We start from the raw sequence: 24,493 nt of genomic DNA on the forward strand, positions 1-24,493 counted from the left end.
CCCACCCAACTGCAGAATATTGAGGGGGCCCAGCCCCCTAATTGAAAAATTTGGAGAAGCCTCAGCCCCCCCCCCGGACCCCCATAGATGATGCACCTGATGCTTTGTACTTCTGCACAGTCTGTAGCTAGATCTCAGTCAATAACTCTGCTCCCTTCCTCTTGTTTTTCATTGCCCCAATCCTATTACAGTGGTACCTCGGGTTAAGAATGTAATTCATACCGGAGGTCCGTTCTTAACCTGAAACTGTTCTTAACCTGAAGCACCACTTTAGCTAATGGGGCCTCCCGCAGCCACCACGCGATTTCTGTTCTCATCCTAAAGCAAAGTTCTTAACCCAAGGGACTATTTCTGGGTTTGCGGAGTCTGTAACCTGAAGCGTCTGTAACCTGAAGCGTATGTACCGTATTTTTCGCCCTATAGGACGCACTTTTTCCCCTCCAAAAATGAAGGGGAAATGCGTGCGCGTCCTATGGGGCGAATGCAGGCTTTCGCTGAAGCCTGGAGAGCGAGAGGGGTCGGTCGCTTCTCCCCGCTGCCGGCCCCACAAGCACCTGGGGGGGAAATATTTTTTTTTTCTTTATTTCCCCCCCCAAAAAACTTGGTGCATCCTATGGGCCGGTGTGTCCTATGGGGCGAAAAATACGGTAACCTGAGGTACCACTGTACTACTTAACCCTCCAATATTAATAATAAATAATAATAATAAATTTTTATTTATACCCTGCCCTTCCTGGTTCAGAAAACTGGGCTCAGGGTGGCTAACAACAAATTTTAAACACTTAATTGTAATACAACATAGAAACAGCATAAAATACAGTATAAAAACATTAATAACAATAAAAGTCAAAGTTCAAAAATCAATTTGGGGGAAATCTATCCTTAAATAAGCATTAGATAGTCACCAGGGCTAGCTGGCTGAATTAGTCCTACTTGGGCCAGCGAGGAGGCCAGGGGAGAATTAGCTGTGGGGTCTCAGAGCGGGTAATCTTCATAAAAGGGGAGGGGGAGGGAAGAGAAGGGAAATAAAAGATCAGGCTGATTTCAAATTAAAGGCCAGGCGGAATAGCTCTGTCTTACAGGCTCTACGGAAGGAGGTTAAATCCTGAAGGGCCCTAGTCTCATGGGACAGAGCATTCCACCAGGTCGGAGCCATCACTGAAAAGGCCCTGGCCCTGGTGGAGGATAGTCTGACTTCCTTACGGTCCAGGACCTCTAAACTATGGTTATTCATGGACCTTAAGGTCCTCTGAGGGGCATACTAGAAGAGGCGGTCCGTAAATACGAGGGCTCTAAGCCACAAAGGGGATGATTATAAGATACATATAATTACACTGTGAAAATAATGAAGGATCTTGGGGTATCTTAAAGGCTAACATCTTTATTATATGGCAAGGGTATACTTCATGATGCAGTTCATGGAAGTCTATACCACAATAAAATTTGTCTTTAAGGTACCAAAAGGTGCTTAGTTTTTGTTGCAGCGAAAACAACAAACATGGCTACCCTTGTGGAAATTATTATACAGTGGAATCAATAAGCAAGCCCCTTGATATCCTGTTAGTTTTCCTCCACTGGTGTGGTAAATGGTTGGATTGTTGCTCATAATTCGCAAGGTTAAAGTATGCACTGATATGAGGCCTCAGTATCCCCCCCCCCCCAATTTTATTGAAAATTGTATTCGCCTTGCGCAAAACTCTGATGCTCGGTGCTAATTCTAGGCTGAGTGCTAACTGTATAAATTGTTGGTTGCTCAGCTACTCTCAGGGAAATTTCTCTGTGTGGTTACTTGCCAGTGCAGTTTTGAGTTATTAGTAAAAATTATTATCTTTGGAATTATCTTGAACTGTCACTTCATAAATTTAGATAGTAATTATTATTATTTTAATGTGTTGCACTTCGAGCTTAATAAACTGATGAATTTAAAGGGGTGACCAAGAGCATCCAGGCATGCTGTGACTTTGCAATATAGACCCAGAAAGAAAACACATTTTTCCCCCGCTATGAAAACATTATGCCAAATTAAAAATAGTTGTGCAGTTCACTGAAGCAAATAGAGTTGTCACTGAATCCAGTAGAGTTCAGTTTGAGCTAATGTTTTCATCACCATGTTTTCCTTTTTTGATTCTAAGCCAGTGTAATTATTTAAAATTACTCCAGCCTTCACTTTTTTCAGGATGGGGATACAAGATTTGTTACCTATTGCCTCCTCAGTCTCCATGCCTAAAATGTAGAGATTTAGCAACAAGAGATGGTGGATTTGATCCTTAGAAAATTCCATGCTTTGGCTCCCATCCAAGAGCATAAGAACAAAAGAGGAAGCCAATGACTCAACAGCCAGCCAGATGTTTCTGGGAAGCCAGCAAACAGGACCTAAGTCGTCTTCTTTGGTGATCACTTGTAGCCAAGTAAGATTGTCTTCCATGAACACGGACTTAACAGTGAGTCCGTAAGTGACTGTGGAGGCCAATTCTGGATCCACACGTCCTTCCACAGTGGGGACATGGGTTTCTGGTCAGGAGCTGATCACGATGAGGGTTTGCCAAGCGTGCCTTCCTCATAGAACGCTTCTCCCTTTTGTTCTGAGTTAGAGCATCTTCAAAGCCCATGACACCTTTGGTAAGGCTGTTCTCCAATTTTTTCCAATGTAACACTCTAAAATGTCTTGAGTAGGTTTGTTTTGAAATATAATCTAGAATGGGCAACATAGTCAATCAGATTATTTCTGAAGAAACCTTAAGGCCTTGAAAGTCTCCAACCTATTCCTTGTATAAGGAACTACGAATGAACCAAGGTCTAGTGAACTTCAGGGCTGAACAGGATCTAAACCTGGATTTCCCCACTCCTAATCCTCCTCTTTTCTTTGGCGATCACTCGAAACAGAATAAGATTTTCTTCCATGAACACAGTGAGTTTAAACAGTGAGTTCGTAAGTGACTATGGAGGCCAATTCTGGATCCACACATCCTTCCACAGTGGAGACATAGGTTTCCGCATGGGAGTTGATCATGGTGACGGTTTGCCAAGCATGCCTTCCTCTTAGCACATTTCTCCCTTTCGTCCTGACTCCGTGCTTCTTCAAAGCCCATGACACCTTTGGTAAAGGCTGTTTTGGGAATGATTTGTGTTCTTCTGTTAGCTGCATTGTTTTATACTTTCTGGGTATCCCATGATCATATTGTATGGTAGTTGTGTCCATGAGAACACGCCTTCTCTGCAGTGCTTCCCCCTCTGTCTAATCTCTAGGCGCCAGGCAAAAATGTTCATTTTAACCAGGCCTTTGGTTGATTTGATTGACAGCCTGTGCCCTCTTAAAATGTGGTTTGGGGGGTTATTGGGTTGTTGTTGTTTTTATTTTGATTATATATTTTGTGGTTTTATATTCTGATATTGTTCTGTGAACTGCCCTGAGACCTTCAGGTATAAGGTGGTATATAAATTCAATTATTATTATTATTATTATTATTATTAATAATAATAATAATAATAATAATAATAATAATGGTAAAGGGACCCCTGACCATTAGGTCCAGTTGTGGACGACTCTGGGCTTGTGGCACTCATCTCACTTTATTGGCCGAGGGAGGCGGCGTACAGCTTCCGGGTCATGTGGCCAGCATGAGTAAGCCGCTTCTGGCAAACCAGAGCAGCACATGGAAACGCCGTTTACCTTCCCGCCGGAAGTGCTACTTGCACTTTGATGTGCTTTCGAACTGCTAGGTTGGCAGGAGCAGGGACCGAGCAACGGGAGCTCACCCCGTTGCGGGGATTTGAACCACCGACCTTCTGATTGTCAAGCCCTAGGCTCTGTGGTTTAGACCACAGCACCACCCGCGTCCCTTAATAATAATAATATGTTATAAATCAAGCACAGCTAGTTGTTGTGCCTTTTTGCTTTCCAACTTCTTCTTATCAATTAAAAATTCAGTGTGGTGCAAGCAAATTTTTATTCTACAAGTGTGGCCCAAAGAAAAAAGTTTGAGGACTACTGGGCAAGCGGCTTAAAAAATCATGGATAGTAAGAGGGCCTTCTCTGCCTTCGTGTGTGACCTAGCCCACTATGAATCGCAGTGTAGTGTTTATCCTCTTGCCACATAGTTGGCATTGCCCTGCTTGTGTTATACTGTTTTCTCTGCAAGAGGCACACACTGTTTTAATTGGAGGGTGGACTCATGGATTCCAGGATCATAAGATAATTGGCCTTAGAATCAGAGCCTTGCAATAATAATCATTTTAAATGGAGAAGGATTGGAGCTGAACAGCTAGAAGCAGGGGAGCAAATCTAGACCTGAAAGGTTCTTAGGCTAACATGACCATCCTGCTGCAGTCTTGTTTATATTTGTCCTGTTACAAAGATCTGGTTGCTTGTGATTCCAACCATATTGCAAGCAACTGCTAAGTAGAGAATAAAACCTGATGAGGAGCATGAACTAACATCCCACCAAATTTTGCCCAATGTGGGTTGGGGAAAGCTAGCTGTAATGTTTTAGGAGCAAGACCAGCCAAGCTAGTGAGTTCTTGAAGCAGTTTTGGAAGGCTTATGGCCAAACTAGGTCTGTTTGTTTATTTAAGGAGATTGATAAACCTCTTCATCACAATGCTCTGTAAGTTTTGTGTATCATAAAACTGGAGATAAAACACAGTTAAAATCCACAGAACTCTTAAAGAGCAAATACAGTGGTACCTCAGGTTACATACGCTTCAGGTTACAGACTCCGCTAACCCAGAAATAGTGCTTCAGGTTGAGAACAGAAATCAGGTTCTGGCTGCGCAGCAGCAGCAGGAGGCCCCATTAGCTAAAGTGGTGCTTTCAGGTTAAGAACGGACCACCGGAACGAATTAAGTACTTAACCCGAGGTACCACTGTATATAGAAAAGAAGTATTTGTGTCTTTAGCCTTTGTATGGCTGTTGTTGTTTCAATTAATTAATGGCATGGGGATCTGTGAGCCCAGTCAGGATAATTGTCTGAATGGGGTTTGAATTTTTTGCTATTTCTGATCATCTACGTCTGATAATGTATTGATAATAAACAGTCACAAACAGGAATAACATTGCATCAAGGTTGTCTCTTAGGCTTTGCAATATTTTCTGAGCAAACCATTCTAGTGGAGTGACTAGGGAAAAGTTCATACAGATACTCATGACTGGTCTTGAACATATAGGCCAAGTCACTCTCATTTAACTATGTCCGGGTGGCGCTGTGGGTTAAACCACAGAGCCTAGGACTTGCCGATCAGAAGGTCGGTGGTTTGAATCCCCGCAACGGTCCCTGCTCCTGCCAACCTAGCAGTTCGAAAGGATGTCAAAGTGCAAGTAGATGAATAGGTACCGCTCCGGCGGGAAGGTAAACAGCATTTCCTTGCGCTGCTCTGGTTCGCAAGAAGCGGCTTAGTCATGCTGGCCACATGAACCGGAAGTTGTACACCGGCTCCCTCGGCCAATAAAGCGAGATGAGTGCCGCAACCCCAGAGTTGGCCACGACTGGACCTAATGGTCAGGGGTCCCTTTACCTTTTACCTATCTCTGAGGCCCCACCAACTCTACTCATCATATACAACAAAGCTCAATGGCGGGTTAATATCCTACAGCAGGGGTCAGCAACCTTTTTCAACAGGGGGCCAGTCCACTGTCCCTCAGACCATGTGTGGGGGGGTGCACTATATTTTGAAAAAAACCACACAAATTAATTCCTATGCCCCACAAATAACCCAGAGATGCATTTTAAATAAAAGGACATATTCTACTCATGTGAAAACACGCTGATTCCTGGACCATCCGCGGGCTGGATTTAGAAGGCGATTGGGCCGCATCCGGCCCCCGGGCCTTAGGTTGCCCACTCCTGTCCCACAGCATTTTAAATGTGTCTGTGGGATGGGGGCGGGCTATTGTTTTGTTGTTTTGGTTTAACTATTTACTTGTGTTATTATTTTGTATTTTATTCTGTGAACTGTCCTGAGACCTTTTGATGAAGGGTGATATGTAAATTTAATAAATAATAAGAATAACAACAGTAACATCATTAACTCAGAACTCAGAGGAGCAATGAATGGAGGAGCTCTAAGCCGTAGCTGTGTGAGCATGTCTTATGTAGGAGTTTGCCCTGGTGCCTGAAATGAATGTGAATTTGCTTTATAGACTGCATAATCTTTGTCTGTGGAATTGTGAGCTGATTCATGGAGAACCAGATCCAGTCAGCGAAGTTCATATGCCACAGGATGTCACCCTCAAGCTACTAAACCTCTTCTCAGATTCCTTCAAGGGCATGTTAAACCCAATCATTTAACAGCTACATATGGATGGGTAGCTTTAACAATTATTCATCTACTTAGCAGACCAATCCTACTTGGAAGCAACTCAAAACAGAATTCAATGGGAGTTCCATCCCCAAATAAGCATGAGTTGAGTAGCGTGGCAGGCTACAGATTAATAATAATAATAATAATAATAATAATAATTTATTATTTATACCCCACCCATCTGGCTGGGTTACCTCAGCAACTCTGGGCGGCTTCCAACAGAATATTAAAATACAATAATCTATTAAACATTAAAAGCTTCCCTAAACAGGGCTGCCTTCAGATGTCTTCTAAAAGTCTGGGAGTTGTTTTTCTCTTTGACATCTGGTGGGAGGATGTTCCACGGGGCAGGTGCCACTACCAAGAAGGCCCTCTGCCTGGTTCCCTGTAACTTGTGCCTGGTTCCCTGGAACCACACATTACGTGCAAACACACGTATTGGACTCTCAGCACCCTACCTCCCATTTAGAATAGGGCTGGGGAGCCTAATTCCATCCTGATGTTGTCATCATCATAGTTCACAGAATCGTAGAACTGCAGAGTTGGAGGGGAGGCCAGGGGTCATGTAGTCCCTCCCCTGCAATGCAGGAAACTTTTGCCCGAGATGTGGAAACCCACGAACCTGAGATTCAGAGTCTCATGCTCTACCAAGTGAGCTCTCCCAAGGCAACAACAACTAAAGCAGCCTTTCTTGACCTGTGGGTCCCCAGATGCTGTTGAACTACAACTCTCATCACTCCTAGCTATCAAGGATGATGGGAGTTGCAGTCCAACAACATCTGGGGACCCACAGGTTGAGAACAGCTTGGTGTAGTGGTTAAGAGCGGTGGACTCGTAATCTGGTGAACCGGGTTCGATTCCCTGCTCCTCCACATGCAGCTGCTGGGTGACCTTGGGCTAGTCATACTTCTCTGAAGTCTCTCAGCCCCACTCACCTCACAGGGTGTTTGTTGTGGGGGAGGAAGGGAAAGGAGAATGTTAGCCGTTTTGAGACTCCTTCGGGTAGTGATAAAGCGGGATATCAAATCCAAACTCTCCTTCTCCTTCTCCTTCTCCTTTATCTTCATCATCATCTAGAGGGTCACTGGTTCGTCACCACCAATACTGGCTTGTGTGGTAGGGCAGAACTCTGGTGTCACCCTCCTGAGAGCAGTGCCATTAATGCTTACCAGGGTGTCGGAAATGTATTCTTTTTCCATAATAAATAGCCCAAATATTCAACAAATATAGCTTTCCTAGCATGGTGATGCACTCATGATGCAGGTATAAAAAAATGTATGGGGGGACAGCGTACATTTTCTAGGAAAGGGGCCTTTCAGCAGCTCTCCTTGAGCTCATGACATTAACTATAGATGCCCATATTTTAAAGCATGTTCTTGTTTCTTTGCCAAAATTCCATTTCCTGTTCCAACAGGGAATCGTGCCCCGAGACCGATTTGGCCGGTGCTTCTGGGATTTACACCCTTCAAAATGCTTCCTTTGGGCCATCAATCCTCATTTGGGGGGAAAGGCGGGGTAAGGTTAGGGACCTTCTTAAATGGAGACATATGGTGAAAAAGCAGCATCTTTTTCAGCTTCCTCTGTATCTTCTGCACTGAGCATGAACAAACCACCACATCAAATGTAGAAATATATAGCAGAATCACCCATCCCCAGAGGCTGGCTGATAGGCGACAAGGTCAGATCAGTGAATCATGCAATGCAGTTGACAGGTGAGAAATATCAGTAGGTCTTTCCCGGTTCTGGGAATGTTGAAGACTACAGATTGCCAGGTTCATGAGTTTGGATTGGGGAAAGAACAAGTTGTACACATGCACACCCTTCACCCATTTTGTCTTGGGGTATTTCAGCTTGTGTGTAGAATGCAACACAAGAGGTCCACAAGCTGTACCTTAGTTGTCTTCATAGCTATATAAGCTGTAGATTGGCATCCCCTTAGAGTTTGGGCATTGTCAGAAGTTATGAAGAAACATGGGAACAGAAAACTGTGGGAACAGGAAGAGCAAGGGACTTGTGTGTCAGCACATCTACGTTCTGCTTTTGCGCTTCTTTTAACATCTAAAACAGTCTATGCACTTGCACCTTCCTGATGGAGAGATATTTTTAAGTATTTAGTTGCAAGCAGGATTTATATGCCACCTGTCTCTAAAAAATATGTGAAACAGTTTACAACCAGGAGACATTCTTTGTCTCTGCGCATGGAACATGCACCCTTCCCTCTGGCTGTGAGGTTATGATGAAACATTTCTAATTTCTTGTGCTTTAATGCCCAAAGCTGCTCTTGATCTGCCACTGGCAGCAACCAAATTTGTCATTTGCTCATGTTAGTACGCTCTTGCCTGTGATGTGTTGTGACATCATTGTATAACATTGGTGGAGGCTTGCTGATGAAAGCTGTGCTTAAATAAGGACTATTTGTCCTGGCTTTGCCTGCATTGCATGGTGTGAAGATGAGTCAGCACAGCATAGGCTGGACCTAACCGGAAAGGAGATGTATCATGCTTGGCACAATATAGACTTGAGCCAAAAAAAATAGTAAGAAAAAGCCTTGGCAGCAAAAGCTTTGCTTTTCCCTCTCACCTTTTGTAATTGGTCGCTGAGGGTCAGAAATAAGGGTTGTGACTTTTCATTTAAAGAGTAACTACATGGAGATCTCTTCTTGCTTTTGTGTTAAAAATGGATCCCAAAGTTGATGAAGAGAAGTGAAGTAGCTACAGTGGTACCTTGGTTCTCAAACTTAATCTGTTCCAGGACTCCCGAAACGGTTTGAAAACCAAGGCACGGCTTCTGGTTGGCTGCAGGAGCTTCCTGCACTCAATTGGAAGCCGCAGAGGCCGCGCCAGACGTTCAGCTTCCCAAAAACGTTCGCAAACCGGAACACTCACTTCCGGGTTTGCGGCGTTCAGGAGCCGATTTGTTCTGGAGCCAAGCCGTTCGAGCACCAAGGTACCACTGTACTGAGATGTAAGCATCCCAGAATAGTGTGACGATCACAATGACTGTTTCCCAGGCATGCTGTGCAAAGGAGGAAGGAGCCAATGCATTAAAAAGGTACACTAAATCTGTCCTGTATTTGAGCACTCACCTGGTGGCCACAGGTGACGAGGAATTGTACGCAGGCGAGTGCCCTGGATTCTACCCAAGCAAGTGTGTTTTGTCTTAATGCAAAAATGTGGCGCGTTGGCAAAGGAGGGATGCTCCATGTCTCCTCTGCGCTCAGCAGAAATGGTGTGGGCTATCAAAGGAGGGAATGCCACTCCTTTAAAGAAAATACAGAAAATACAGAGGGATGCTGGGGGGGGGGCTGCCTCTTCTTCCTCTGCCCACCCTAAGTTGGCTAGTACTTTTTCTTCCAGGCAAGTAAGGGGGGGGGGCGTATTTACAAGGCTGCACCAAATTATACTTTATTCAGCACAATGCATTTCAACAACAATTGAAAAAGAACACACTGAAAACAGTGTGTTATTTTGTTGTTGTTGTTGTTTAGTCGTGTCCGACTCTTCGTGACCCCATGGACCAGAGCACGCCAGGCACTCCTGTCTTCCACTGCCTCCCGCAGTTTGGTCAAACTCATGCTGGTAGCTTTGAGAACACTGTCCAACCATCTCCTCCTCTGTCGTCCCCTTCTCCTTGTTCCCTCCATCTTTCCCAACATCAGGGTCTTTTCCAGGGAGTCTTCTCTTCTCATGAGGTAGCCAAAGTATTGGAGCCTCAGCTTCAGGATCTGCCCTTCCAGTGAGCACTCAGGGCTGATTTCCTTCAGAATGGAGAGGTTTGATCTTCTTGCAGTCCATGGGACTCTCAAGAGTCTCCTCCAGCACCATAATTCAAAAGCATCAATTCTTCGGCAGTCAGCCTTCTTTATGGTCCAGCTCTCACTTCCATACAACACTACTGGGAAAACCATAGCTTTAACTATACGGACCTTTGTTGGCAAGGTCAATTTTGTTTTACAGTGCCCCAATGAAGAAGTAATCAAAACATGCTGGTCTGAAAAAAATAGAATTTAGTCCACCTTAAGCTATTTTCTACTGATGTTCCTCAACATCATGCAAAGCAAGTGGCAGGAGCCAAGTGTCTGATAACAGGGATTGCAGCTAGGAGACAACTGTTTACTGAAGTTGATCAAATGAATAAGGTTTTACTGATGCAGTTGACAGGTCTTTAAATTGATACGCAGATCTTTTATATCTCTGTCCCTTTTGCAGTCTTCCATGCCTACCTCTCCCCATTTTGGTGCTTTTGGGCAAAGATTGTTGTGCCTATTGCTTCTTGGGAGTCATTTATTGTTGCATTCCATTGTGCAGGACATAAGGTGGGGAGTCCGCAGCAACCTTGCTGATCTTTATTGCACGGAAATGCATATAGATAGATAGAAAATATGCAGAATTTCCCCATCACTTATTCCAAATGAGATGGTAGGGAACTTGTAATGTAGATAATTCTTCATGATATAGTTCCTTCACTTTTTACTCTAGCCTTCAGAAGTAACGTAAATGAATTCAGAGAGGGACACAGATTAAGGAATTTATATTACAAAGAAGTCTTTTGTTTTCCATTTCCCTCCCGGAATAAGAGTAGTGTGAAAACTCTGAATAATAAACACAGCATAGCTGTCTTGACATATTTAATTTAAAAAAAGAATGTGAACATTTATTTTGGTTATTTCCATGTGTAAACAACACTCTTTGGTAAAAACATTTTTTTCTTTTTTTCTCTTTTTTTTGGAAAAAAACCCTTCTCAATATTGCATAGAAAATACACACAAGCAAACAAAACTTTATATATATATATGTACACATACTTTCATAAAAATAGAATACATCTTGGCAAAAATTACTTCCAGAGTTTGTTACCACCTTATACAGTGTATTGACACCTAACACATTGCTTGACCAAACTTGCTAGACTTTTCTTTTTAAAGAAACCTATTTGGGGGTAGGCAAAAATTCCATCAAATCAAATTTCTTCTGTCTGCTTTTAAAGGGGAAGAAGCTGTGTTTCTTTGCTTGCACAGTCCACCACAGATTCCCTGCTTTAGTGTTCCCAAACTGTGCACCTTATAAAGCTTACTACAGAACTCAAATGTATTGCATTAAACAGTTTTAATGTCTGCGTAAGAGGAATGTTACTATGCAATCATTTTCTAAGGTACTAAGCACTAAGCGCGGGACAAGAATTCAAAGCAGATGGGCTCAACTATTCTTGAATTGCTGCGAGAAAGGCCTCCCAAGAGCAGGCCCCAATGTGAATTCTGCTTGTATCTGTTCATCCCTACAAAGGGATCTTTGTAAGCATATATCTGAGAAGATTAAGTGTGAATGTGACAGTTGTTTGAAGGCACACGTGTCACAAAGGTACAAGCCTCATACAGCTGGAATTGGGTGGAGTTGCTTGTTTAGTACTTGTGATGGCAGGCCAAGGGCTTGCCCACACTGGGCTTCAACTAAGAGTTTGAGGCTGATTGAGCCCAACAATTCTGGGTATTGTTCACATGACAATACACATAACCTCCCCATTACTGGGACAGTGAAAATAAGGCAGTTTGCATTCATCTTCAGTTAAGGCAGCACCAGAAAAGTTTATGTGATCTGAGGGAAGGAGGGGAATCCAGAACTTCTTCTTGTTTCCTTTGTAGAGTACAGTCAAACCTTGGCTGTCGAACGTAATCCGTTCCGGAAGACCATTTGACTTCTGAAACGTTCTCGTTCTGAGGCGTGGCTTCTGATTGGTTGCAAGAGCTTCTTGCACTCAAGCGGAAGCCGCGTCAGACGTTCGAGTTCTGAGGAATGTTCGAAAACCGGAACACTTGCTTCCAGGTTTTCAGCGTTCAGAAACTGAAACGTTCGGCAATGGAGCCATTCCGAGTTCCAAGGTTTTCCTCCAAGGAAAAGGAGGACATTATTTCTGCTTCTCCGCTTCTAGCTGCTCACTGAAGACTAGATAAAGGGCCCACCTAATAATATTATGGGGTAGTGGTACTGAAGCATGGCTTTGTTTCCAATGCAGAATGGAGCTTTGTTTGTGGGGGCCACCTTGCCAGTTTCAATTTGCAAATTGGGGCTTTGTGCAAAGTTTGCTTCTGTGTAATGTATGTAACAGCCCTCAGTGGTGATACCTGCTAGTAGCTGACACATTAGTAGTGTCTTACTTTAGTGTTTGTGAATATCAAGAAAATTGTGTTTTTCACTGTGGTAAGAAAAGAAGAGGACAGCAAAAACATTTAAGTTTTTCAAAATCTTTGTGGCAATTTTGCTCTCTTTGCATATCAAGGAGATACTTGCCTACCACTTTGGGACCACCAAATTACCAACTAATTAGAACTTCTAACTAGTTCTGAGTCAGCAGAACAATCTTTGAGAAGTGACTGCTCCAGTGTAATAAATAAAGCAAGTGGTTAAGATTCCAAGGAATCGTGGATTATGGTCATTTTTGTCAAGATGGAATGATGGCAACAGATTGGCAGCCAGAGGGAAGGAAATAAGGGTAGAAGATAGCACCATTCTCCCCCCACAAGTTGTTGCAAGGTCTGTTTTAAGATAAGGGACAGTGATTCTGGAAGTGGTGACACCCAGCGGCACATAGGCATGTGATTAACATACTTTGATTACTGTCGGCAGTGCTTTTCCTAGTATGGATAGGCAGACACGGCTATATAAACGATGAAGGTTGTTTGATATTCAATGGCTCCATCGACACTGTAAGACAGAGCTCTGACTCTCATCCTGTACGTCTCTGGTTCCCGCAGAGGCCTGGTGGTATAAACCACTCCTTTCAAGTTCTCATCTCTGAGTGCAAAAGGAATTGTCAAATCCTCGTTCGCCATGAGGAAACTTGTCCTCGGGTGCATCACTCCGTCTTCAGTGTAAGCAACTAGTCGGATTAAATCCTGATTGGCAGCAATGCCAAACGGGAGGGACATAAATTTGTATTCCAAGGCGTAAGGACTCAAGGCACACTCCAGATCGTTGGGTGGGCAGTTCTTGAGGCAGAACCTAAAATAAACACAACTATGAAGGCCTGGGCCATGACTGCATTGGAACAGCAATATATAGTGAAGCAATTGTGCCTTTTAATTCATATAGCACCACTCTCAGGTGAGAGATAAGAACCATAGGCCTGTAATTTTATTTATTTAAAATTTATATGCCTTTTTTTGTAAAAAAAACAAAACAAAAGCCCTTTGTTCTTCAGAAACCAGGCTCAAACTACATGTTCTGGGAAAATGAATAGGTGTTTCCTGAATCTCCCTGATAACACGTAATTGAAAAAGTGAATGATGTGATGGGACAACATTTGCATTTTCCTGCATATCGCACCACTGCGTTCACCTAATGCTTAGAAGGAGAGGCAAAAGCTAGCATGATGTCACATATATCAAATAATAACGGTGAGAAGTGTGTCAGGTGTCTACATGTCTCCCAACAGCCTATAATTTGAGCCTGTTACCCCTTTAGCTAAAGAAGTGTGGGCAGATTTTTAAAAATCCACTTTCTTTCAGCCAAAGACACTGAAGACAAACAGAAATTGAAGAATTATTTCTTCCCCTACCAGCTAAGACCTAGCCACCAAAGATCAGGTAAGTTAAATGGCTTTTTTGGTGCATTCAACACATACTTAATGGAGTTCCCCAATAATAGGGAATGAACCTCACTAGTTGTTGTTTAAAGGTTTCCTTGAAGATCCAGCTTTGTTAAGAGGTGGAAAGGCAAGGTACACAGATATTTTAACTAAATCCATAAAATGTTACCAACATGCATATATGGTGCATGGATGGGTAAATTAAGGCAGCTTTCCTGCTGGTCATAGAGATCACAGTGTGATACAGAGGAAGGACCCCTGGAGGACTGGCAGAACCCAGTCCATTGAATTATGCCCAGAGGTCTCTAACAGCCCTCTCAGGGGCCGGTGGTTAGGGATAATGGGAGTTGTAGTCCAGCGACATCCAGATTCCACATCTCCTAATCCAGGCATTGGCAAACTCAGCCCTCCAGCTGTTTTTTAAGACTACAATTCCCATCATCCCTGACCTGGTCCTGTTAGCTAGGGATGATGGGAGTTGTAGTCCCAAAACAGTTGGAGGGCCAAATTTGCCTTTGCCTGTCCTAATCTATGCCAAAAGAGTCAATGTGTTCTTTTGGAGCAACCCATGGCACAGTGCCTGCTCGTGAAAGCATAGAAGGAACTTAGCCAACACATGATTCGAGCTCTTCTGAGGTCAGAAGGAAGAGTTGCAGTGTATATAAGACTATTGCATGGACTGGCCTCTTATGCAAACGTTAAGGAGATCAGTCAAAAAAGCAATCTGGAGAAACTAACACGACTGAATAGGAAACATACCCGGAAAGAGGATCTCGTTGATAATTTGGCGGGCAAGGCGTATCTATACACTGATAGCTTCCTCTTGTGTTAAAGCACATACGATTTGGTCCACAGTGGATGTTCTGTTCAAGGCACTCATCTATATCTGATGGGTTATCAAAGGAAAACAACAGATAACATCAGATAAGCAACTCATTGATTTCAGGTTATGTTTCACCCACATAGTAACAGGTAAACTGAAAACTCTCCCAGCCCATAGACAGCAAAGGTTTCTTACTACTAATAAAAACGTAAGGCTGTACATAGGGATGGACAGAGCTTTAGGAAATAAAGCATAGAAATAAATAAGGGGGTTTTTGCTATGCAAATCTGGCATAAAATACCACTTGCTTGTTATAATGAAGGATGCTGGGAGAGAGCACAGTTCTGCCCTTCCCAAAAGAGAACCCTGAAATGATACATTGTGGTTCGAGGACCTGACCACCGCGACGTGAAAAGAAGACACAGGGACACGTGATATAAGGTTAATGGGCTAGAAAAGGCCACAACTTTATTGATTACAGCAATGAAAAGGTATTGGCTTAGGCATTGGATCGCGAAACAAGTGGGTTTATTCACCAGGGGTTCATCACCTGTTGATGCTAATCCAACTATAGGCTCACCCCTGCTGTCACCGAGGGTCGTGCCATGGCCTCCCGCCAAGCAGGCATCGGACAGAATACACAACCGCCAGATTCCTTTAACGGAATACCCCTAAACATTGAAGGCATAGGCGATGGCCACACCTAGCACTTCGACACACCACAGCACATTATTCCAATGCCTAACCTACCCACCAATACCACAAAAGTTGTGACGATTGCTACGAGGTAGGAGAAAAAAACAAAAAGCCTAATGCCAAATGGAAAAACTCCTACCAGGCCCCCCGTGCAACCGGGGCGACCAACCTAAGGTCCATAGCAAGGCCAATGACCTAAGCCCTAACTCAATGGGAGTGGAGGGTGGGTGACTCGCACAGGACGATGAAGAGAAATGAGGCCGGGGAGAGGCTGGCACTGCAGCAGCAAGGCTGCTGGACACGCCCCCCCACGGCACCTGGTTGGACGGCCACCGGGGGGGGGGCGTGAGCGCCAGCCAGGTGAGCTGGAGGCAGGGGGCTACGCCCCCTGCTAGGGGCGGTGTTCAGGCTCCCGCCCACAACCACTCCCCTCTCTTTCAGGGAGGAGAGTCCTTCCACAGGCATAAATAAGGACCACCATTTAATTAATTAATATCTTAAGATAGGTTCTACCTACAGTGGTCTCAACATCAGCTGCAGCAGGCTAATCTAACATCTGTCTGCAAAGGCCTTTATGAGCTGGAGGGTGCAAATGTTATACTTCTCATATAATATTTCCTTTTGCTACCAACTTATTTTCTCACCTTGGCACGTTTTGCCATTGGGCATAACCTGATAGCCAGCTGGGCAGAAACACTGGTAACTCCCTAAAGTATTCCTGCAATCATGCTGACAAGCATCTCTGTTCTCACATTCATTAATATCTGTAAAAAGAAAAAAGAGGGGGAAAGTGGGGGGTTGAAAACATACAATATTGAAGCCAACGGACAAACTAATAATGAAAAATATATTTGATGCACATCTACAGAAATTAAATTCTTACGCAGACATAATATCCTGAACCATATGAAGGGTAGGCATCGCTTTATGTATTTTTCTTAGATTATGCACTTTAGCAAATTTGAAGAATGCTATCCCAATCAAGATTTTTGACCTTAAGTTACATGTAGTTTTCAAGAGCTCTAAACTGTTAGACCATGAATCTTTGGCTGATGCTTTCCACAGGCACTACAGACTGACTGGAAAAGTTAGTCAGTGGCTGATGCTCTGAAGGCTGGCAAGGGTTTGAATGAGCAAAGTCAAAAGTCACGCATGTCTTCTGGAAGCCACTGAGCTAATTAATAGATGGCTCCCCAGAGGCAAATCCCTCACTGGGCACAAATGCCTCCCTCACACCCTCAATGAACTCAGCTTCTTACACCCAGAAAATTAGACAACACTATTGCTGAATTTGGCAACTTTTTGGGGGGAGGGTTGGGTAGCCACCATAGTAAAGCAGCAGAATTCAACTCACGAAGTCAAGATGTTGGAAATGAGAAACTAGGAGACAGCTAAAAACCTTTTTTTAAAAAAGTTAGGGCTTTGGTTTGAGCGAAGATATGCATTTTGCAACATCAATGCAGGTGTTGTGGCACCTACACATGTTTTTAAAAGTGATTTTGGGGGGGTGAGCGTTGTGCTCCTCTGCCCCTTAAGCTGACACCAGCCAATTTTGAAGCCACACTCTGGACCTCAGTCTAGCTTCTCAAGAGAGTTTCTACAAATGCCCCTGAGACAAGTTCCATGCACTTTGAATTTTCCCCCAATCTCCTGGCACATGGGTTAAAACTCTAAAATACATTGGTGCCTCGGGTTAAGTATTTAATTCATTCTGGAGGTCCATTCTTAACCTGAAACTGTTCTTAACCTGAAGCACCACTTTAGCTAATGGAGCCTCCTGCTGCTGCCGCACCGCCGGAGCCCGATTTCTGTTCTCATCCTGAAGCAAAGTACTTAACCTGAGGTAATATTTCTGGGTTAGCGGAGTCTGTAACCTGAAGCGTATGCAACCTGAAGCATATGTAACCTGAAGCGTATGTAACCTGAGGTACCACTGTATGAAAATACATAAATCTGCCCATCAGTATGCAAAGCACAAGCTTTATATAAACTGTTTTTCAACCATTTCAACCCAAAGCAGACCTCATTTTGTGTCCAATATAATTCTACTGGACCACAGCCTGGCATTCCCTCACTTAGACCCATTTCCATTGAGGTGAAGAGCAGTTGGGTGCATGCAAAGCTATCTACAGTCAATGATGGAATTTATTCTTACCCAAGAGGGGAAAAAAGAAGGTTAATATACCCAGAAAAGGACAGGGGGACACTAAATGGGATGGATATGCTCTGCTCTGCCAAAATATCTTTTCAGTTGTTTGGGGAGAAAGTGAAAGTTACATATACAGCGGTACCTCAGTTCTTGTAAGTCGAATGTTTGGGTTTTCGAACGCCAAAACCCCAGAAATAACTGCTTCAGTTTTTGAACGCTTTTCCAAAGCCAAACATGCCACACAGCTTCCGTTTTGAGTTTTCCGTGAGTAAATGCTTCCGGAAATGCATGCTTCGGTTTTTGAACGTTTCGGAAGTCGAACGGTCTTCCGGAACAGATTACGTTTGAAAACTGAGGTACCACTGTATTGGTAAAATCTTATTATAGAGCATCTATATCACATCTGTGTGCAAAAGCAACCTAACAATAAGCTGAATGAACATCTTTATGGAATATGCATATTATGTATACATATATCTCTATACACACATACACTTGACATTTACCTATACATTTGTTATTTCTTGCCTCATAGCCTTCAGGGCAAGTCTCTCTAAAATTCCTTTTAGTCCTGGCGATTGGACCTCTGCTGTTCCTATACTCTGAGTAGGAGCTGTAGAGATTGGATGAGTGCCTGACATATTGCTGAGGTCGGTAGTTGTCTCTCGCGGGGGAGAACTGTGCATAGTTATGGCTATTGTAATAGCTGCCATAATCTGGCAACCTCTCCAATCCAGCGCATGATTTGCCATCGCCTAATAAATGTTGTCCAGGGGGACAGATACACTTGAAGCTGCCGGGGCTGTTGGCACATTGATACGCACAAGGTCTAGGCACTTGTTCGCATTCATTTATGTCTGCTCATGGGACGCAACAAACCATGGGACGTGGGGAGGGAGGGAGACAACACAAAACATTAAAAAGCACATCAGTCTGCGGAACAATCTGAAATTACAAATGTGATCCTGACATCACAAAGCTCTCCCCGCCCCCCAAACTACACACAAGGCATGCAGTGGTCTTCCTGTTCACAAACATCATGTCATTAACTTGGCTGCCCAAACCTGCCCTTGACAAGCTTAGTAACACAAATGCTGTGTGAACTGTAAAAGGCAATAAATATTGAGTAAAATAAGAGGCCTGGGTGAGCTTCTCATTGCTCTAGGTTTCACCCCCTCCAAGACAAAGCTCCTAAGTGTGTCAGGTCCATTTCCTAAGAGGGTTTTCTGAACATGTTAAGATCTGCAAACACCTGTTCTGCAAGGAGAGTACTCTTTAACCTAAGACATAGGCTTCAATCCTATACACACAGGAGTAGCCACACTGAGGACAGTGGCACTTTCCGTATTTTTTGCTCTATTAGACTCACTTTTTCCCTCCTAAAAAGTAAGTGGAAATGTGTGTGCATCTTATGGAGCGAATGCGGGCTGCGCAGCTATCCCAGAAGCCAGAACAGCAAGAGGGATTGCTGCTTTCGCTGCTCAGCAATCCCTCTTGTTGTTCTGGCTTCTGAGATTCAGAATATGTTTTTTCTTGTTTCTCTCCTCCAAAAACTAGGTGCGTCTTATGGTCTGGTGCGTCTCGTAGAGCGAAAAATAGGGTACTTTTAGCATGCATGCACAGGGTTGCAGTGTAAATTTTTTCCCTTCCCTGCCATCTAAGAAATTGTAGGCTCTTGCGAACATCAACAAAGAAATAACAATGAAAAATAAGCAGAAAGGCGCAGAGAGGTGTAGCAAGCTGGTTTTAAGGCAAGCAGCAGTTTAGTCAGTAACAGAACCTTGAAAGACGCTAAAGGAACACAATTGCTAAGTTATGGATATCATGCTAAAACGTTTGTTAGTGAATATCCCTTCTTTTAAAAACAAACGAAGCACATTTTGCAGCATCCTTAAAATCAGTTTGTTTGGAAATTCAGGTTTGCTTTCCGTTATCGTAGCTGCTTTTCATGTCAGACAGGTAAATTTTATTTGGAAATGATACAGCACCGACAATGGCACGTTACCTAATTAGTGATGGATTCTCAAGTTATTTTCAGCTAGCGATGTTACGAGAAATCAGATAGGAGGCCTCAAAATTCTAATCTCCCTGCTTGATTTGTAGGAGAATGAAAGGCAGTTGCCCAGGCCTGCTCACCACCCCCATGCGGCACTCAAGATAACCTTTATCAGGTAGGCAGAACTCACTTGCCCCTTAAATGAAAGAGGCCAGACCTTAAACTTTATTATGAATCAGCCGCATTTTGCCGGCTGAAAGAATGGCTGCTTCTGGAAAACACAGATATTTTGGACTTGGAAGGTTTCAACAATGTATTTGGGTGGCATGCATATCTGTGGTATGACAAGGTCAAAGCACATAAAGCGTTTAAAAACCATATTGTCAGGAAAGCACTATTTAATGTTTTGATAAGATATAAGGACTTGCTTGAAAATAAAACTCCAAGGTGGTTGTCACTAATGGAAGCTAAGGCTCTGAAAAAACTCAATATGGAGGCAAATTGGCCGAAATATTGGGAAATTTTGGAACAAGAAGGAGATAGATTAAAACTGCAGAGTTTTGACAAACTAAAAAATAAGGTACGAGATTGGCTTCATTATTATCAAATAAGGGAGGTTTATAACCTGGATAAGAAAATTGGCTTTCAGGTGGAAAAATCAAAATTGGAAACAGAATTGTTAGATCCTAAAACTAAGAATTTGTCAAGAATGTATAACTTGCTGTTGAAATGGAATACACAGGATGAAATGGTTAAATCTGTTATGATCAAATGGGCACAAGATGTTGGACATAATATTATGATGGCTAACTGGGAAAAGTTATGGACCACAGGTATGAAGTTTACGGCATGTAATGCCTTAAGAGAGAATATAATGAAAATGATTTACAGGTGGTACTTGACACCAGTCAAGCTTGCAAAAATTTATCATTTGCCCGATAATAAATGTTGGAAATGTAAAGAGGTTGAAGGTACATTCTTTCACCTTTGGTGGACATGCCCAAAGATTAAGACTTTCTGGGAGATGATCTATAATGAAATGAAAAAGGTATTTAAATATACCTTCCAGAAGAAACCAGAGGCCTTTCTCTTGGGCATGGTCGGCCAATTGGCGCGAAAGGAGGCTAGAACTTTTTTTATGTACGCCACAACAGCAGCAAGAATACTCATCGCAAAGTATTGGAAAATACAAGATTTACCCACCCGGGAAGAATGGCAGATGAAGCTGCTGGACTATAAAGACCCACCTTCTCAATGGGTTTTGATGCTTGAAAGCCTGCTTGGTGAGACCCAGTTTGTTACGGGGCCAATCAGTCTGCTGCTTGTTAATATCTACCATATTTTTTGCTCCACAAGACACACTTTTTTCCTCCTAAAAAGTAAGGGGAAATGTGTGTGCATCTTATGGAGCGAATGCAGGGGGTAGGCTCTGCTCTCTCTTTAAAGAGCCGCGCCGAGCATGTGTGTGGCTCTTGCTGGCTTTTCCGCAAGGTGGGAGAAGGGACTGATGGGCTGCCCTCCGTCCCTTCCCCACCTCCCAGAAAAGCCAGCAAGAGCCGCTCTCTCTTCAAAGAGCCACGTCCCTCATCCCGCTTCGCTGAGAAGCCAGCAGAGCAAGAGGGACGGAAGGGGCTCTGTGTAAGGACTCCCTTTCGTCCCTCATCCCACTTTGCTGGGAAGCCAGCAGAACAGCCACTGCACAGGGAAGCCGCTGCACAGCTATCACTCTTACTCTGCTGGCTTCAGCGAGAGCTGCGCAGAGGCTCTTGCTCTGCTGGCTTCTCAACGAAGCAAGAGGAGGGACGGACGGGAGCAAGCAAAGCGAGAGCCGCTTACATGGCTTCTCTCCCACTTTGCGCAGTTCCCCTTGGAGGATTCCCTGGTCCTGAATGGGGTAACTGTGCCCCTGAAGGACCAGGTGCGCAGCCTGTGAGTCATTTTGGACTCACAGCTGTCCATGGAGGCACAGGTCAAATCTGTATCCAGGGCAGCTGTTTACCAGCTCCATCTGGTACGTAGGCTGAGACCCTATCTGCCTGCGGTCTGTCTCGCCAGAGTGGTACATGCTCTGGTTATCTCCCGCTTGGACTACTGCAATGCGCTCTACGTGGGGCTACCTTTGAAGGTGACCCGGAAACTACAACTAATCCAGAATGCGGCAGCTAGATTGGTGACTGGGAGCGGCCGCCGAGACCATATAACACCGGTCTTGAAAGACCTACATTGGCTCCCAGTACGTTTCCGAGCACAATTCAAAGTGTTGGTGCTGACCTTTAAAGCCCTAAATGGCCTCGGTCCAGTATATCTGAAGGAGCGTCTCCTCCCCCATCGTTCTGCCCGGACACTGAGGTCCAGCTCCGAGGGCCTTCTGGCGGTTCCCTCACTGCGAGAGGCCAAGTTGCAGGGAACCAGGCAGAGGGCCTTCTCGGTGGTGGCGCCCGCCCTGTGGAATGCCCTCCCATCGGATGTCAAGGCGATGGACAACTACCTGACATTCAGAAGACATCTGAAGGCAGCCCTGTTCAGGGAAGTTTTTAATATGTGACATTTTAGTGTATTTTTTATCTCTGTTGGAAGCCGCCCAGAGTGGCTGGGGAAACCCAGCCAGATAGGCGGGGTACAAATAATAAATTATTATTATTATTCCCACTTTGCTTGCCCATCCCTCCTCCCGCCTCGCTGTAAAGCAAGCAAAGCACCTGTCCTGGTGTCTCCTCCTCCTCTTTTACAGCGAGGCGGGAGGAGGGATGGGCAAGCAAAGCGAGAGCTGCGCAAAATGGGAGAGAAGCCATGTAAGCGGCTCTCGCTTTGCTTGCTTTAAAGCAAGAAAAGTGGGAGCCGCTTACATGCTCTGCGCAGAATATATTTTTTCTTGCTTTCCCCCTCTAAAAACTAGGTGCATCTTATGGTCAGGTGCGTCTTATGGAGCAAAAAATACGTATTTTCAAACAACAATCCTTGTTTATAAAGTTAGGAGTTACAAATACCCTTTTCCTTGCTTGCTTCCTGAAATTTTCCCCAGTAAACTTCATTCTTTGGGGCTGAATTTTGACTGCTCTATATACCTGAGGGAGCATCCTTACACCACTGATCGCCTTTGCTTTAGTCTTCGTTTATCTTGGGGAAGTTAAACAAGACCTCTGCTGAGTGAGCCTCCTTAAATTTTGCAATCCCTGCTCTATGCTTTCTGGGAGAAGATGATGGACATGGAGCCCAACTTGTGTGTAAAGGAGAGTGCTAGCCAATTTGCATCAGGATAAAAATGTTGGAAGGCCCTGACCAACAGCCTTCCATGGTGCCTTGAAGTTACAAAGCCAGTGGGAAGACTAAAACAAGGAGCCCACTGAGCCCAAGGCCAAGCGTAAGATGTGGCTGGGACCTGGAGGACTGAAGTTTATTTGGAGTCACAAAAGGGAGATAAAGGAACTGTGACAAGGCAGAACAAGCTGTACTGCATTCCTGCTCCCTGCACATGTGATTGTGCTTGCTTGTTTTGACATTTACAACTGAATACAGTGGTGCCCCGCAAGACGAACGCCTCGCAAGACGGAAAACCCGCTAGACGAAAGGGTTTTCCGTTTTGGAGGTGCTTCGCAAAATGAATTTCCTATGGGCTTGCTTCGCAAGACGAAAATGTCTTGCGAGTTCCTGCGGGGTTTTCCCCCCCCCCCTTTTCTAAGCCACTAAGCCGCTTATCAGCTGATCCGCTAAGCCGCTTATCAGCTTATCTGCTAAGCCACTAAGCCGCTAACCCGCTTATCAGCTGATCCGCTAAGCCGCTAATAGCGCTAATCCGCTAATGGGCTTGCTTCACAAAACGAAAAAACCGCAAGACGAAGAGACTCGCGGAACGGAGTCTTTTCGTCTTGCGAGGCACCACTGTACATGACCGGGGGCGGGGGGCACTAATATACAAGGAAGTTTTGTCATTATATGCAGAACAGCAGCTCAGATAGTTAGCCCACATACAAGCTACATTGCCTGGTGCCAAGTACATGCAGTGCAGAGAACACTAGCCACTTGTTAAGGAGCAAAATAAAGCAAGGAACCATGCAGAATTAAGATTTGTCCCAAATTGATCTTGCAACATGCATGTCATAGAATGCATCGCCATGATACATGCAACCTTATTTTCGCTTGGTGTGATATAAATTATTTTAACAGTCACATTCCCTGGGAATTGTATGCATTTGTGCTTGAAATCAGCCACTCTTATTCCCCCCCCCCCCAGTAAGAGGTATTTGAGGTCTAATTAGTTGTAGCTGAAGCCGGCTGATTTCAAGCAGTAAAGCATGTTAAACCCTTTTGTTGGGTAGGCATAAGCAGCAGCCGGAATCAGATGGTGGGTACCAGAATAGCATTAATGTTTATCCAACCCCTGCTTCTAACTTACCCATACAAGGTCTTCCAATGCCATGGGATCGGTACCCTCTCGGGCACACACACCGGTAGCTTCCTCGCGAGTTTTCACATATCTGGTTGTAGCGGCACTGGTGTGTACCATCTCTGCATTCATCGATATCTGACAAGGAACACAAAATCTTAAAAGTAACTGTACTTGTATACAAACATTTAATAGCAGATATTTCTTATTCACATAGAGGTTAGCTACAAGGTTACCCAAAGCTGTCCCACCACTGTATTTTATTTTGTTCGTTTTGTAATTCCTCCATGTTCATAGATGGATACTATTCTCTCATAAGAGTGTGTTTTGCTATCCAGAATTCAGCCTCCTCTTGGGATCTTGGATGTTAATACAGTGGTACCTTAGTTTTCAAACGCCTTGGTTCTCAAAGGCTGAAAACCCGGAAGTGTGTGTTCTGGTTTCGTTACATTTTTCAGAAGCTGAGCAACTGATGCGGCTGTTGGCTATTTTTTCTGAGGCACCTGCACCAATCAGAAGCTGTGCCTTGGTTTTTGAACATTTGACTTCTGGAATGGATTAAGTTT

General features: G+C 44.1%; 1 protein-coding gene across 1 annotated transcript in view; it reads right to left on the reverse strand.

Moving 5' to 3' along the window:
• Positions 1-12,325: 12,325 nt before the first annotated feature.
• The window catches only part of HMCN1 (hemicentin 1), a 314,679-nt gene continuing 302,511 nt past the window's right edge, over positions 12,326-24,493 (reverse strand). The window contains exons 103-107 of the mRNA XM_081866236.1: positions 23,937-24,065; positions 18,054-18,404; positions 16,043-16,162; positions 14,639-14,765; positions 12,326-13,293 (exon numbers count right to left, since the gene is read on the reverse strand). Coding sequence (XP_081722362.1) covers positions 12,927-13,293; positions 14,639-14,765; positions 16,043-16,162; positions 18,054-18,404; positions 23,937-24,065 — 1,094 coding nt within the window. The 3' untranslated portion in view covers positions 12,326-12,926. The remainder of the gene's footprint in view (positions 13,294-14,638; positions 14,766-16,042; positions 16,163-18,053; positions 18,405-23,936; positions 24,066-24,493) is intronic.

This window comes from Podarcis erhardii (assembly GCF_964252035.2).
Source record: "Podarcis erhardii genome assembly, chromosome: 6".
NCBI lineage: Eukaryota > Metazoa > Chordata > Lepidosauria > Squamata > Lacertidae > Podarcis > Podarcis erhardii.